The 13,418-nt window shown below is 43.3% G+C and overlaps 1 protein-coding gene across 2 annotated transcripts in view; it reads right to left on the reverse strand.

The window, feature by feature from the left end:
• Positions 1 to 6: 6 nt before the first annotated feature.
• The window catches only part of SATB2 (SATB homeobox 2), a 102,926-nt gene continuing 89,514 nt past the window's right edge, over positions 7 to 13,418 (reverse strand). For both annotated transcript variants that reach the window (XM_031554156.1, XM_019616984.2), the window contains exon 9: positions 7 to 986. In XM_031554156.1, coding sequence (XP_031410016.1) covers positions 531 to 986 — 456 coding nt within the window. In that variant the 3' untranslated portion in view covers positions 7 to 530. The remainder of the gene's footprint in view (positions 987 to 13,418) is intronic.

Consider the following 13,418-nt stretch of genomic DNA (forward strand, 5'->3'; position numbering starts at 1 on the left):
GAAAATAAATAGAAATTCAAAAATAGTCACCACACCCTGAGAGCAGGTGGCAGTTTATCAAAAAGCCAAAGCAACTCATTGTGAAGTGGTTTTAATACATAAACAAGTCTCATCTTTAAAGAACTCATTTCACAGTCTGTACTTCCAGGTTGTAAAGTTCCGTCCCATGCAATTTTAATATATATATATTTTATGTAAATATATATATACACACACAAAGTTGTAATTTTTCCTTCATTGATTTCATAGGACTTTTTCTTCCCATTTACTTGCTAAATGTCCCTTTCATAAGTGCAAGATTAATGAAGGCATAATCCTATGTGATTACAATGATTACTTCAGTCACATGTAGGATGTGTAACACTCAAATGTCTGTGTCAAGGCGAAGTCTGAGTGGGCAATGCTGAATTCATTCAGTTTGCACATGGATTATGTGCAACAGAAACAAACAAAAAGTAAATAGAGGAAGAAAAAAAAACAGAAACAACATCCTTGGATCATCGTATTGCTTTCTGTGTTCCTATCTCACATTATCTCTGGTCGATGTCTGGTGGAGCTGCCTTGCTTTTGTCGGGGTTTTCCTCCTCAGGCTCCACTTTGTACATCTCTTCTGAGCCCTCCTCACTGTCGTTCTCCTCTGACTCTGTCAGCAGCTCCTCATCCTTGTACTCTGCCACATCAACTACTGTTCCCAAATGCTCTTTTAGCTTCCCATGGTGCTTTACATGGTAACGTTGGTTCTGGAAAAATTTGATGATGGTGTGTTTGGGGAGATCCAGCTGAGCAGAGAGGGTATGAATAGCTTCCTGATCAGGGTAGAGACCTACATCATGGATAAAGCTTTGAAGGATACCTAGAGCTTCCAGGGATATCTTGGTGCGGGATCTGGGCTTTTTGGCGCAACTGTCCTCAGTGGTTGGAGGAGGAGCCTCTTCTCTGGGTGGGGAACTCTCCTTTGCAGGCTGGGACTGCTGTCTGTGCAGCACCTGTAGGGTTAAGCAGACAAGTAGCTCATGTACATGGTGACCCCTTTGGTGCCCAACAGGCACTTATACAAGTCTTCAAACAGGGTCTAATTTGTTTTAATGAAGAAAAGTACTAATTAATATTAATTTCCCAGTTCCTTTCTTACCTCTAATGCAGCTGCACTGGTAACTACAGACTGAAAGGAGAAAGCAGTGTAAAAGGCAAACAATATATGTAAAAAAATAAATAGAAAAATACAAGCTAATAAACACAGAATATAGGCATTAAAAAGAAACACAGTCAAAATAAAAATTAATTCAAAAGGTGGAATAGTCTCACTGGCCATTTGTCATGACTGGCCAGTTGTCACATCTCAGCCAAGGCCTTCTGCTTCTTTGCTCATCTTCCTCCTCATTTCCTCTTGTTGTTATCCTGGAGGCCACATTTCTACATGCCTAGTACCACAAAGACTGATCAGCTGCAACTGTGTCCTTTGTCATCAGTAATGATTTGGCATTAAAATCTATCATGGCGGCTTTATGGGAATGTATATATATATATAAAGTCAAGAGATTTCTTTTCTATCAAGTTGACATCGTAGATCAGTTTTTATCAGAGCCAGCTTAAGTGCATCTCTTGAGCAGATTTTCTGTGTTACAACTATATTAATATCACTAGTTAAAGAGTTGTGAGTTCAAATAATTATACCCCTCCATTCTGAGAAGGCTTCTGGGCAGACACAGTTTCCAGTCTTGTAGCAGATTTCACCAGCAGAATCTCCTTTTTGGCAAGTTTAAGAAAGCTGTGTAGCTTTTAATCTTCCTAACAGCCACTGAAAATGGCTAAGGAGCAGCCTTGTATAGCCCTCTTTCCAGGAAAAAAATACTTGCTCTGAACTGCTAGAAGCACAGAGGAACTACATATGCTTTCTTTAAAACAAAATATATACAAGAGAGATTACCGGCAAAAATCCCCTACAGGATTGAAGGCTGTATTTGCCCAGGGGTTTCTTCAGATGCAGGGAAATAATTATTAGAACTCAGTGCTACAGAGCTAACAAAATCAATATGGATGAATATTTCCTTATAAATAAATAAAAAGGAATTCTGGCTCTTCTACCAAAAAAGAAATCGGCTTTGCTGCAAACAACATCGAGAAAATCAACCTTACATTAAAGCTCTCTAAAGGGAAAAATAAGGGTAAATAATGAAAATGTGTTGAGAACCTGCACCGAGTTTTACACACACACAAAGCTCCCAGTAAAATCCTACTCTGTTCAAGTTATTAAAGAGTGCATAATGAAAGTCCACTGTAGAATATCAGACTGCCCACACGGAGAAATGAAATGGCTCTGTCCTGAAGAGCCCTTTATTCATTTCCTTCATCAAATAATGTCACCGTAACCTACACCACCAGTGATGTCCAGCTGCAGTTTGTAAAAAGTGACAGGCCCCAACAACTGCCTGCTGCTCATGTTCTGCCAAGGAGCTAAGCCTGGAGGAGTCAGTGTGAACGCAACACAGCTCACATCCTGGCAGAGCAGCTGTGTTGTGCTGCCTGTGCCTCTGGCTGCAAGAAGCACGCTGCGGGCTTGCTAGGCTTCGTCCCAGCTCAACATCCATACACGAGGCAAGGCAAAGCACCTGTGTGACTGCACTGCATGTCCCAAGGACTGCAGCACATGGCAGCGGCACAGAGTGATGCTCATAGTGGTGACAGAAAGCACTGGAACAAGGAGGCAGCTCCACAGCAGGCACTTAAAAGTAGGTGTTGCCACCAGTGACAAGAGGGTCTGTACAAACGTGGAAGAGCTGCTGGTGAGCAGAACTGCAGATGTGTTTTGGTGCCAATGAATTCATTTTCCTCCCAAGCACATAAACACTCCAGGTGTCAAATGGAACTAACCAAGGATTAGGAGACAGGAGGAACTCTCATGGAAATGCCCGGTATTCTGTGTTTTACTACATATCATGCAATAAAAGAGCATAACGTTCCAATGAACTGAACAGCTCAATTGCTCTTTGACCATTTCTTTTTTGTTCATGGAATGAACAAAAGGAAAGGACTGATGTTTCCACAGAGGCATTACAAATGAGGGTGAGATCTGTACCAACATCAGCCAGGGAGCACCGAGAGCTAAAGTACTGGGCTTGCTGATGCCAGCTGATGCCATGAGAACCCAGCCTCATGCCTCTGTAACACAGACCCCACCTACTTTATCTCCACTGCAGTGCCCTCTGGACCTGCCCCCTGGCACCATAAGGCCCAGAGCAGCCAAAAAGAGAAGGATGTAACACTACAAAGCACCAGTGAATTTACAGATGGTGTCATATGAAAAAGCTCATGTAGCACTGCTGATCAGAAGCTAAATTTAAGTAGTAGCTAACACAGATAGAAACACATCCAGAAACAGTGTGAATTACTCAGTTCATTCTTGGAGTTAGAAGTGTGTTTTTCTTCCTCTTCAGTTGACAAATAGCATGAGAAATGATCCAGCCTGAAAAACGTTACAAGACTTCCAATCAAATATAATGATGAAAAAAATCCAACAATACAGGATCAGCAGCAGTAAAATGTTTAATTTGAAGGAGATGAAGAGATGCCTACAGCGTCTATAAAGCAATCAACCAAAGAAGGCCAAGAGCAGGAGGGAAAGAATAATTTTCCTTAACCCTTCCTTCTCTGGAGTGACCTCTCCATCATTTCCAGAAGAGAAAAATACATAACCATGGAACTTTCCGCGTATAACATTAGAAAAAGGTTGTTTTTCATTTCCCTTACTCTTTTCTTAAATAACACAAACCCCTAAAGCTGCTCTTACGCTGCATAAAATCTCACAATTTCGCTGATTTCTGGGGGCTTGGATTTCTAGTGGCATTGAGAATGCATTTCAGTGATATGACATTAAACATATGCACCAAGAGAGATGGATAAATATGCAGAATTTCCTTTGGATTTAGGCTGCAAGTGCTTTTGTTTCCTTCCAGTAAAATGGGCTGTTTAGTATATAAATGTGTGCCTTTCTATGGGAAATGAATCAAGAACTGAGGCACATGATACAAGATGAAATTTAAGTTACCTTTGTGCTATTTGCTCTGAACTACATTTGTAAAATACAGTGCTTGATGTGAGCAATTTGCTTACTTTCTGCCTGGCTCTGTGCACCACATTCTCATAAAAGAAACTGCCCGGCTTTCACCTTGCAGATTTTTAGATTGTGTGGTTGTTATTATGCCCTTAAATCTATAGTTACAATTTCCATTGACTTCACGCCCTTTTGCACAGCCTTTGTATTTTGAGTCAGCCCTGTTCTGCTTCCATACAGCAAAAAAGGAAAGCCCGTCTATTCTGTGATGAAATAACAGGCTACAGCACATTTCCCAACACAGCTAAACGCTTCCAAACTGTGTTCTGAACCTGCCACTTAGTTGTATAAAAAGAACAGCCAGGTGCAGCTTTTCTTCTACGGACAGCAAGGTCCCACGGGGCAGGCACACTGCCTGCTGCCTTCCCCATCCCCTCTCCCTCTGTAGTGCATCCTCAGCACAGGCCTGGCACGGTGTCCCCTTGCCCAGCTCAGTGCCAGACTTGGCTCGCCCTATGGCCCCTTGCAGCAGAGGCCTCTCCAGGCTCTGTGATCCCACCTCTACTTTCCACCCACGTCTCCTTCCCACTGCTTCCAGGCCACAGGTGGGGCAGCCCTGCCACAGCCGCCACATCTGGAGCTGACTTCCCCTTCCCTTTCTTCTCACCATCTCCCCATCTACTTTCGAATCAAATGTGAAGATATAGATTTCCTTCCATGCCCAGAGGACTTATTTTTTTCCATCCCTTCAAGAGATTTCATGTTTACAGGCATCGCTGTATTCCTAGTGTCCAGACAGAGCAGGTATGAGAGATGCTGCATTATGAAGTTTCATTCAGGCAGGCTTTAACCTCGTAGACGAAGTCATTTTTTCAAACAAATTAACCAGCCCTGGCAGAAAACTTGCAGGAAAACTAATATGATGGAAGTTGACTTTAAAAGATAAAATGACTGGTCTTAAGTCGCGCTGTTCTGAAATACGATTTGAAGGCCGCAATGAAAACCAGCTGGAAGCCATGTGTAAAATATAATAGTACATGCCTACAGGGAAGGAAGTGAGATATTGAATGATTAAGTTTAGGAGAGTATATAATGTAGTGTATCATTATGGGAGTGATCAGGATTACTTGTAATAAGCTAAGGGTTTGTGGTCTTTCTAAAATCCAAAGCCAAGAAGTACTGGGTGGAAGGGATCACCGCATAGCTTCACATGTCCCTGCTTCTTGGGATGTTTCTGCAGAAGAAACCTGGCTCTGGAAGCTGGGACAGCCGTCCCCACATCAATGGAAGGTGAGCAAACCCAGGCTGAATGAACACTGTGTCACTGCAGTCGCTGTCTGTGCTGGGTTGAATTTTGGCTGGATTCACTGTTCTGACGATGTTCGCCTCCATTCCCATTCTCACTCTGGCTAGAACTAGCGATGTGAACTCGCTGAGTGGAACCAGGCAGGATGTGGAGGAGGCACAGACATGTACCTGCTGCCAACAGGGCAGTTAACAACACCATGCAGTGCCACCTTTTGTTGCCCATGCAGCCGCTGCAGCCAATTAGAAACAGTGCCTGGCTATCATGTCAGGAGGTTCCTTAAGAGACAATTTCCATCACTTTGCAGATAAATCTTATGCATGGAAGAATGTACGGTCTGCCCCTTGTAGCATCTTGTAGATCTTACAGAAATCTACTCAAACAACCTTACACCCGCTACCCCTTGTCTCTGGCAGCTTATCTTCATATAGAGAAGCAAGCAAGGATAGAACAAACGGCTGCAATAAACAAGATTGCACCCCGACAGCCTCCTAGTTGCAGCAGCTAATGCAGCAATTAGACATAGTTGCTGAGCCAAAACACTTTACAGGTTTCCTAGGAATGTCTGTACAAGAAACTGTAGCAGAAGTTACAATTTGCACCTGCATTCATTTCTTTCTTTTAAAAAATGTGGCTGTTCTACTACCTTTTTTCTTTTCTTCCTTGCAAAAATATATCCACTCGGGTAAACACTGCAAAACCAGTCCCAGCCCCAAATGAAGTATTTTCTTTGGGCTCATTTTCACAGCGGTGATTTCACACCTTGACATCATAAAACTGTGTTAAAGACTGTGGTTTAGTTTCCTTGCTTTTCTTGGATTATACAGTATCCTAAGGTCAAAACTCAGGAAAATCCACTACTATTATTAAAAAAGGAAAAGTATCTATGAAGTGATGACAAATTGCAGACTACAGGTGCTAGATTACATTTTGACTCCAGGCAGGTTTAATATACTTCAGTTTCCTTTTACAATTGCCCTTAGCAGGTACTGTTATCGGTAAGGGATTTAAAAAATATATATGGTACTCAATAAAAGAAGACCGTGTCAAAAGAAATCAATATGAGCGTGCAAAATGGTAGGAAGTCTGACAAGGATAAATATGTTCACTTTCATCTAACTTCACTCTGAGCTTCTTTTAATTTTGTAACTCAAATACTAGCAGCACATCCTGTGCATTTTCCAATGCAGTTTAGTAATTGCTTCACAAGAGTAAACACCATTATTACAGATAATTATAGTACCTGTTTGTGATGTGATGTGCCCCATCTGACGCGAGCCAGACCAAAGCTTTATGAGCTGTTGGCTAGAGCCACTTGTAACCCAAGAGCCCTGCGCCCTATTCAGCTGCAAAGACAAAGTAGTCACAGTGAAAAAAAATCCCATGGACAGTCAGACCTTTCTCTAAATATCACCATTCATCTGCTACTGATCCCACCTGGAGCCCGACCAGAAAAACCCTGTGTCCTAAATGTCTCCACTCTGAGGTACGATTCTCTCTCCGAGCCACACGAAAAAGGGAATAAGAGGAAAATGGGAAGAAAGCAATGAATTCCACAGAGAACCCAAACTCAAAGGCAAGCTTGTTTCCCGGACTAGAATGTGAGCTTGTTGAAACGATTCATTTCAACATCTTTGGAGCACACTCTCCACATGCTTCCCTTTGCTTTACAGCAGTCATGTTGCTCAAGGGCAGGAAATAGACAGTGATCTGAAAACAAGACAAGCACTGAGCAAATACCTGGCCTCTGAAATACGGGCCTAATCCTGCAACTCTCCTCTAGACTCAAAGTGTCAGAAGTGGTCAAAAAGCAATCAAAAGACACAAGAAAGATATGAAAAACAGACAAAAAATAGCAAAGCTTTCAGCTGTGCATGGCATCTGTCATCGCACAGAAGTTATAAGCATAAGCAAAATGCCATTAATCCTGACTTGAAGGCAGGGGAAGGTGTCTGCCCCCTCCACCCCCAGCACATGCTGCTCCCATTAATGCTAACAGGAGCTTAGCACGCATCAAAGAGCAAATACACCAGAAAACATTTTTAAGAGCTATCATCATGGGAGATAAAATATAAATTACAGCCTGATTACAGCGTGCTGCTCAGGGGCTGCATGTGCAGTGTAGCTCTCAGTGACAATTGGAGATGACCAGATAACTTTTGGACAGGTCCTACAGTTCCTGTAAAACATCTGTGTAGAGGAATTTGTCCTCATCTTTGCTTTTCTTTCCCCGAGCTGTGGAACTGCTGTCTGCACAGTTGTTTGAAGAATGTTTACAAATCAGCTTGACAAAGAGAAAAAAGAAATTCTGCCATCACTTGACCGCAATCATGATCTTATTCTTCAATAATGCGTGGTTTATTTCCCTTTCCTGATCTCCACTAATAGACAGCACGTGCCTACACAATAGCCACTATTTTGTCTGTATAATGTTAAAAAAATAAATTACTAAACTCTGACAATGCAGAGCAGTGTCCCGGTGTTTCCTGGGGTAACTGTTCTCTCCCGAACGCTAACTCAACTCTTCCCACAAAAGCACAGGCACAACTTTCATTGCTGTGCAAGTGCCTGAGAACTGGCTGATTTTATGGGCTAGCATAAATGAGCTCATGCTGATGAACGTTAGTGGATTAGCTCTGAAATTCCCATCTTTGGCTGGTTTAGGCCAGATCCTTAGCTTTACTGCATAGTAACTGCACAACAGCGAACATCCCTTTCTCAAGTATCCAACTGCAGACTGGGAGTACTGTAAACAAACACTGTTCAGCCACAGGTGGAGTCGGCACATACCTACTGTATAAATACGCAGTGGCCGGCTTCATTCCGGCTCCTGCTGGCACAACCCGGGTGCTGGTGACAGAGAGGCCGATGTGGCCAGGAAGCATTGCACAACACCGCTGCAGACTCTCTCCTGAAGGCATCGGTGATGGATGGCTCCATTGTCTGGGGATGGGGCACGGCCAGCACAGCTGGCATAGGGCTGGCTGCATCCCTCATCAGGCAGGCAGGGCCCCTCTGGCCTCCAGGACACCAGCACATGCCCTTCAGGCCCGTAACCTGCAGCAGTGGGGCAGCCTCTCCTACAAGGGAGAGAGCAACAGCCCCATAAGAATTTGCACTGCTCCTCTGCACGATGATGCTAACTGCAGTCCCACCCATGCAGGACGTACAACACATGTGCACAGAGGGCTTCAAAACCTTTAACTTAACTTACTTATCTTCTTCAGAACAAGACTGTGAGCTCCGTGGGCCTGACTCAGCTCTTCTGCGCTTTCTCTCGCAGCCCTATGAGGCTCATGGGTGCCGCTGTGTGCAGAGCCCAGCTTCGCAGCTTCCAAACGGGCCTGGATGCAGCAGGAGGGAGTGTCTGCCAAAGATTTCAGATCGATCCTGAATTTCCCCGTCCCAACCCTGCTAATCCTAATGAGGAGTTGGCACAACGCCACAGATCTAAGGAAGCAACAAAAGGCTTTTTGGTTTGCTTTATTTCAGACGAAATACTTCTGGCATCCTCTGCATTTTCTTGTTTAATTAACACTACACACGCTCTCCTTTTTGTTTGAAAAGCCAGAGGAGCAATTGCTGGTAGTCTGACCGAGGTCTTTCCCCAGCAGCCCCGACCTCGTGCAGTGCATAAGGTCGCTCCCCAACCCCCTAACCATGGTGGCATGAGCGGCGCCACTATAATCACGCTGTTTTCCAGTCACTCAGCTCAGGAGCAGGCACTGAATTATTTCAGGAAGGATATGTTTGGATTAGGCACTGCATTTGCTGGGGGGAGGGGTAATTATTTGTCCCTTCAAACTGTTTTATGTCCTCACAGATGGCTATTTGGGGTTCTGCGAATACCCAACTGTACCGTTAATTTTTACAGTGGGGGCAGTTAGGAGTCAGAAGAACCTGACAGTTATGGTTAGTGGAAATGGTAGATTTGTGCTGATAAAATACTACTCAGCATGTTTTTTGCTTTCTAGACGTAACCACCAATGCACTTAATAACAGGACTTGAGCAAACTATACTGTGTGAATCAAACACATAAAAGTATAAATATTCCTTTTTTTAGAAAGTGTGTCTTTAAAAGTGCATTATAATCAACTACCATGGTAAAAGGCAAAATATCCAGCAATGCCACACATGTAACTGGCATAACGTGCTTTATTATACTCTTAGCTTGAAACTGGGTAAATAAAATCAAATAGCCAAAGTACATCCTGGCCCACAGATTGGGGCACTGAGGATGGGAGGCTTTGCAGAGTTTGAAATCCTTTGTCGTCCTGGTTACGCTCTGCAAAAGGTGGGCACCTCTGGCAGCTGAGGAAGCTGAGCCAGTGTAAACACTCTTGATGGCTCTCTGCCCTGGCCTGCACCTATTTCGTGGGTTATGGATGCTGGAAGAAAAAGGCTTTACAGAAAGTCTCCTATCTGAAGCACCTGCAGTTTCTCTTTACAGTTCAAGAATATATGTGATTGGGGAATAGAAGGTATTTGTTCATTGTTAATGAAATGGGTTACTATGTAGAACAACAGAAGGTAAGACGTTGTGGCACTGGGACCCATCTCCAGATTTTTCACTGCCTCCAAGGAGAGCCCTGCTGACTAGCCAGCCCCCTGCATGGCACCACAGATCCAATTGCAAGGGAAAGACCCAGGCTGACACAAGCCCGCAGCGTGCACAGATCTGTGTGTGAAGAGCCGTGGGCTTTTGCTAGAAACGTGAAACATCATTCTTTGCTTTATTAAGATAAGAACTACATGGCATTTTTCTGCCAAACATCTTTCTTTCAGTCAAAAATTCTGAGTGACAGATATTGCCTAAATGAAGCCTACTTTGCCAAGCTGCTGGCCTGATGGAGGGGGAAATATTCCAACAAAGTTCAAGCAGCCATTCAGGCATTTTTCATGAAACAGCATATTCTAGCTGCTTTTATTCATGAAAACTTTTGGCCTTCAAATTCTACCTTTTCACTTTCCTTTAAAGGATTATGTTGTTCTAAACAGCTGCAAACTTTTTTTCCCTATTTTAACGGAAAATAAATTTAAAAGCACCAACTCTTTTTTTCTTTCTGTGGTTCAGAAATGTCAGCAATTTCTTAAACTCAGCTCAAGCACCTCCATAGCTCTGGGCCATACCACCAAGGATGGAAATTCACAGCCATCTAACTTCCTATAGACTTCATGGTCATATTTATAAAGAGGTGTACTGGTGGGTAAGAATGAAATATAACACAGTTTATAAAAGGAACAGGATGTGAGTCCTTCCTATCTCAAAATCCAATAAAGCTTATGATTTTTATTGCATGTGGGAGCCTGTTGGTCTGCGTAGCACTGATTAGCAGCTTGGTCAGTAAGCCTGATAAAGCCAGAAAGTATCTCTGAGTATCTCTGGCCAGGGACAAGTGGGCATGAAGTGTGTATGTTCCAGAGGGACACAGACATACGTGGGATCTTATCCTCAGTCCCAGTTTGTCTCACTGTATTTTGTTCCACTCTCTCCAGAAAGCCTCTTCCGTCATATGAATGTTCCAGGAGAGGAGACATCATCTTACCACTATTCCTCATCACCTTTTTGACACTCATGAATCCCAGAAATTTATAGCCTCCCTCAGTGAGGGAACCACACTGAGCCTAAATGGACTCCAAGCAGAGCCACTTGGCGTTCTTAAGCCTCATCTCATTTAAACAAGGGGACAGAAGGAGCAACATAACTCCAAGTCAGCAGTGCTTCCTGGTGCTAATCAGGCCATTAAAAATGCATAAGCAGGTTGTTCTTTGCTGATGGACAAAGACAACCACAGAAATCAACGAAACCCAGGGCAAAATTAGAGATTAAAAGTAATAATACTCCTTTCAGCAAACCACAGTCTGAATTCATGATAAGTGGCTAAAAGACAGAATTGCTGCAAGATCTAGAGACAAAAAAATGTCTCCTGCCTCAATGAAAAGTAAATGAAGTGAGCTCTGGTGCAGAAGGATTTCCTTCACAGAGTAGTGCTTGCTGCCACTGGGAAACCCAAGTGAGGGCTGCTGCAACTGACCCTCCTTCATCACACTTAGGGAAAAAACACACTCGGAGGCAACTGTTGGAAGGAAAGGAAGAGAAACCCAAAAAGCAGTCTTGCTACAAGAGATTTCCATGGAGGCTTCCCCTGAATAAGCAGACGGTTTCCAGTTAGTCAGGGTCTGGGCCTGCCTGTGCGGTTTCCTGCCTGCTTACCTTTGTAGCTTATCTAGATCTCATCAAGATACACAATCAAAAAAAATTATAACAGTTAAGTACAGAAATTAGGGAAGCTAAGTCAAATGAGCCTGGGTTTGTGCTTGTGCCAGGGAGCAGGGCAGTGTGTACCAATGGTGCAGTGGGGTCAGGTGTGAGTGCAGTAATGCCAGCCCTTTCCTATGTCGCTGCATGCCAAGCTCTATTCAGAAACACTGGAAAACAGCTCAGCCACTTTGAAATGCTCCGGACAGTGCTGTTCAACCCCACCTGCATTAGCTGTGCTGCTGGTGCCCACTGGCACGCACCACCATGTGTCCCAGCCATAGGCTGGGGCTGCCATCGGTGCTCCGCAGGCCTCACTATGCAGCACAGAGCCCATGCCCACAGCTCCGGCGCTCTCATGGGGACTGCGATGGCTCTGGCCACACTCACAGCCTGCGGAGGGGCTGAACACGCAATGCATGTCCTCGTGTCCTGTGAAGCTCCAGGCAGGCGCTGGTTCCTGCGATGCCGTGCATGGGAGCAAAGCAAAAACGCAGACGGGATCGTACGCATAAGCCACCATATGGATAGGGCATTCTCAAATTAAACTCTGAAAACCAGATGAGATCTGAGCAAAGGACAGTTTCACTTAAAGGAAATCTCTGAGGTCAACCAGCAATTAACTGAAAGGTTCTGATTGAATACGCTATTGACTGCTCTCACAACAGACAGCTTCCTGTTTATTATACCTTATGGGCTGTCTAGGTGCCAAGACATTAAACTGTCAATAATCTATTAATACTGAGCAGCGCCTCCCTCCTTACTCCCCCTCTTAGGCTATGAAATTGCACGAAAAAGATGTAAATTTTTGAAGTTAAATAGGAATGAGTTTTTAAGGATATTTCTTTGTGTGGTTCCAGCAACATTCATAAACAATATAACACACTGTCTACAGCACCATGGAAAAAATTGTGTTAAAAAAAGTCAGGCATGATTGAGACCATATCCTGAAATCTGTCTCTCTTTTCCAAGCCATCTTTAAACAGTCTAAGTAAAATTTAATTAACAATTTACAACAAGGAGAGAGAAGTTATTTAAAGAGAGGCCTACAGGTCCTTAACATTCAGTGTCTGGGAAACAGTTGTATATAAAAAAAAGTTTTAATGAATTTAATAGAGAAAAGCACTTTAATTAAATGCTGTCAAAGAGGATTGTATTAATGACTGCACACAAAGGAATTTAAAGCGAGCCAAGTATATTTAGCAAATAGGAAGTAGGCTTTCAGAGGCTGTAACTATTTATGTTTCTGCCATTGCAATGCATCTAGATCACATTGCCAATTGAAAGCAGTTATGCTATTAGATATGATTTTATTTATTATGGATTATGAAAATTTCAAAAGCTGCAGGGAATACATTTATTTCACTTCCAAAATGAAAGAACAAAGACATTTCCTGCTTGTTTGATAAGAGAAGAAATAGGAGAGGAAATAAATAATAAATAATAATAGTAACTTAGCACTTAACTAGTGCAGTGTTGTCCAGACAGATCTTTTTAAGAGGCCTTTGAGTCCCAGAATTTTAGAGTGTCTCTTTCTGCTGCTGCTGGGTGGATCCACAGCTGCCACCACAGCCTCTCTCAACTGAGCATAGAAAAGGAGTGAGCTCTTACTTCTCACAGGCAGAAAGCTGCTGTACTTCTACCATGTCCTGCATGTTTCTCGTCTAACTATGGGTGTGCATGAAACCTTTCTTCTCTACTTCCATGTAACAGGACTTCTGGCAGGAAAGAAAGGGCTCTTTCTAGAACTCCCTGCCCATGTGCCTTGAATCAAACAGCACAGCCTAATAGAAGGATAATA

Source organism: Meleagris gallopavo, chromosome 7 (assembly GCF_000146605.3).
Source record: "Meleagris gallopavo isolate NT-WF06-2002-E0010 breed Aviagen turkey brand Nicholas breeding stock chromosome 7, Turkey_5.1, whole genome shotgun sequence".
Taxonomy (NCBI): Eukaryota; Metazoa; Chordata; class Aves; order Galliformes; family Phasianidae; genus Meleagris; species Meleagris gallopavo.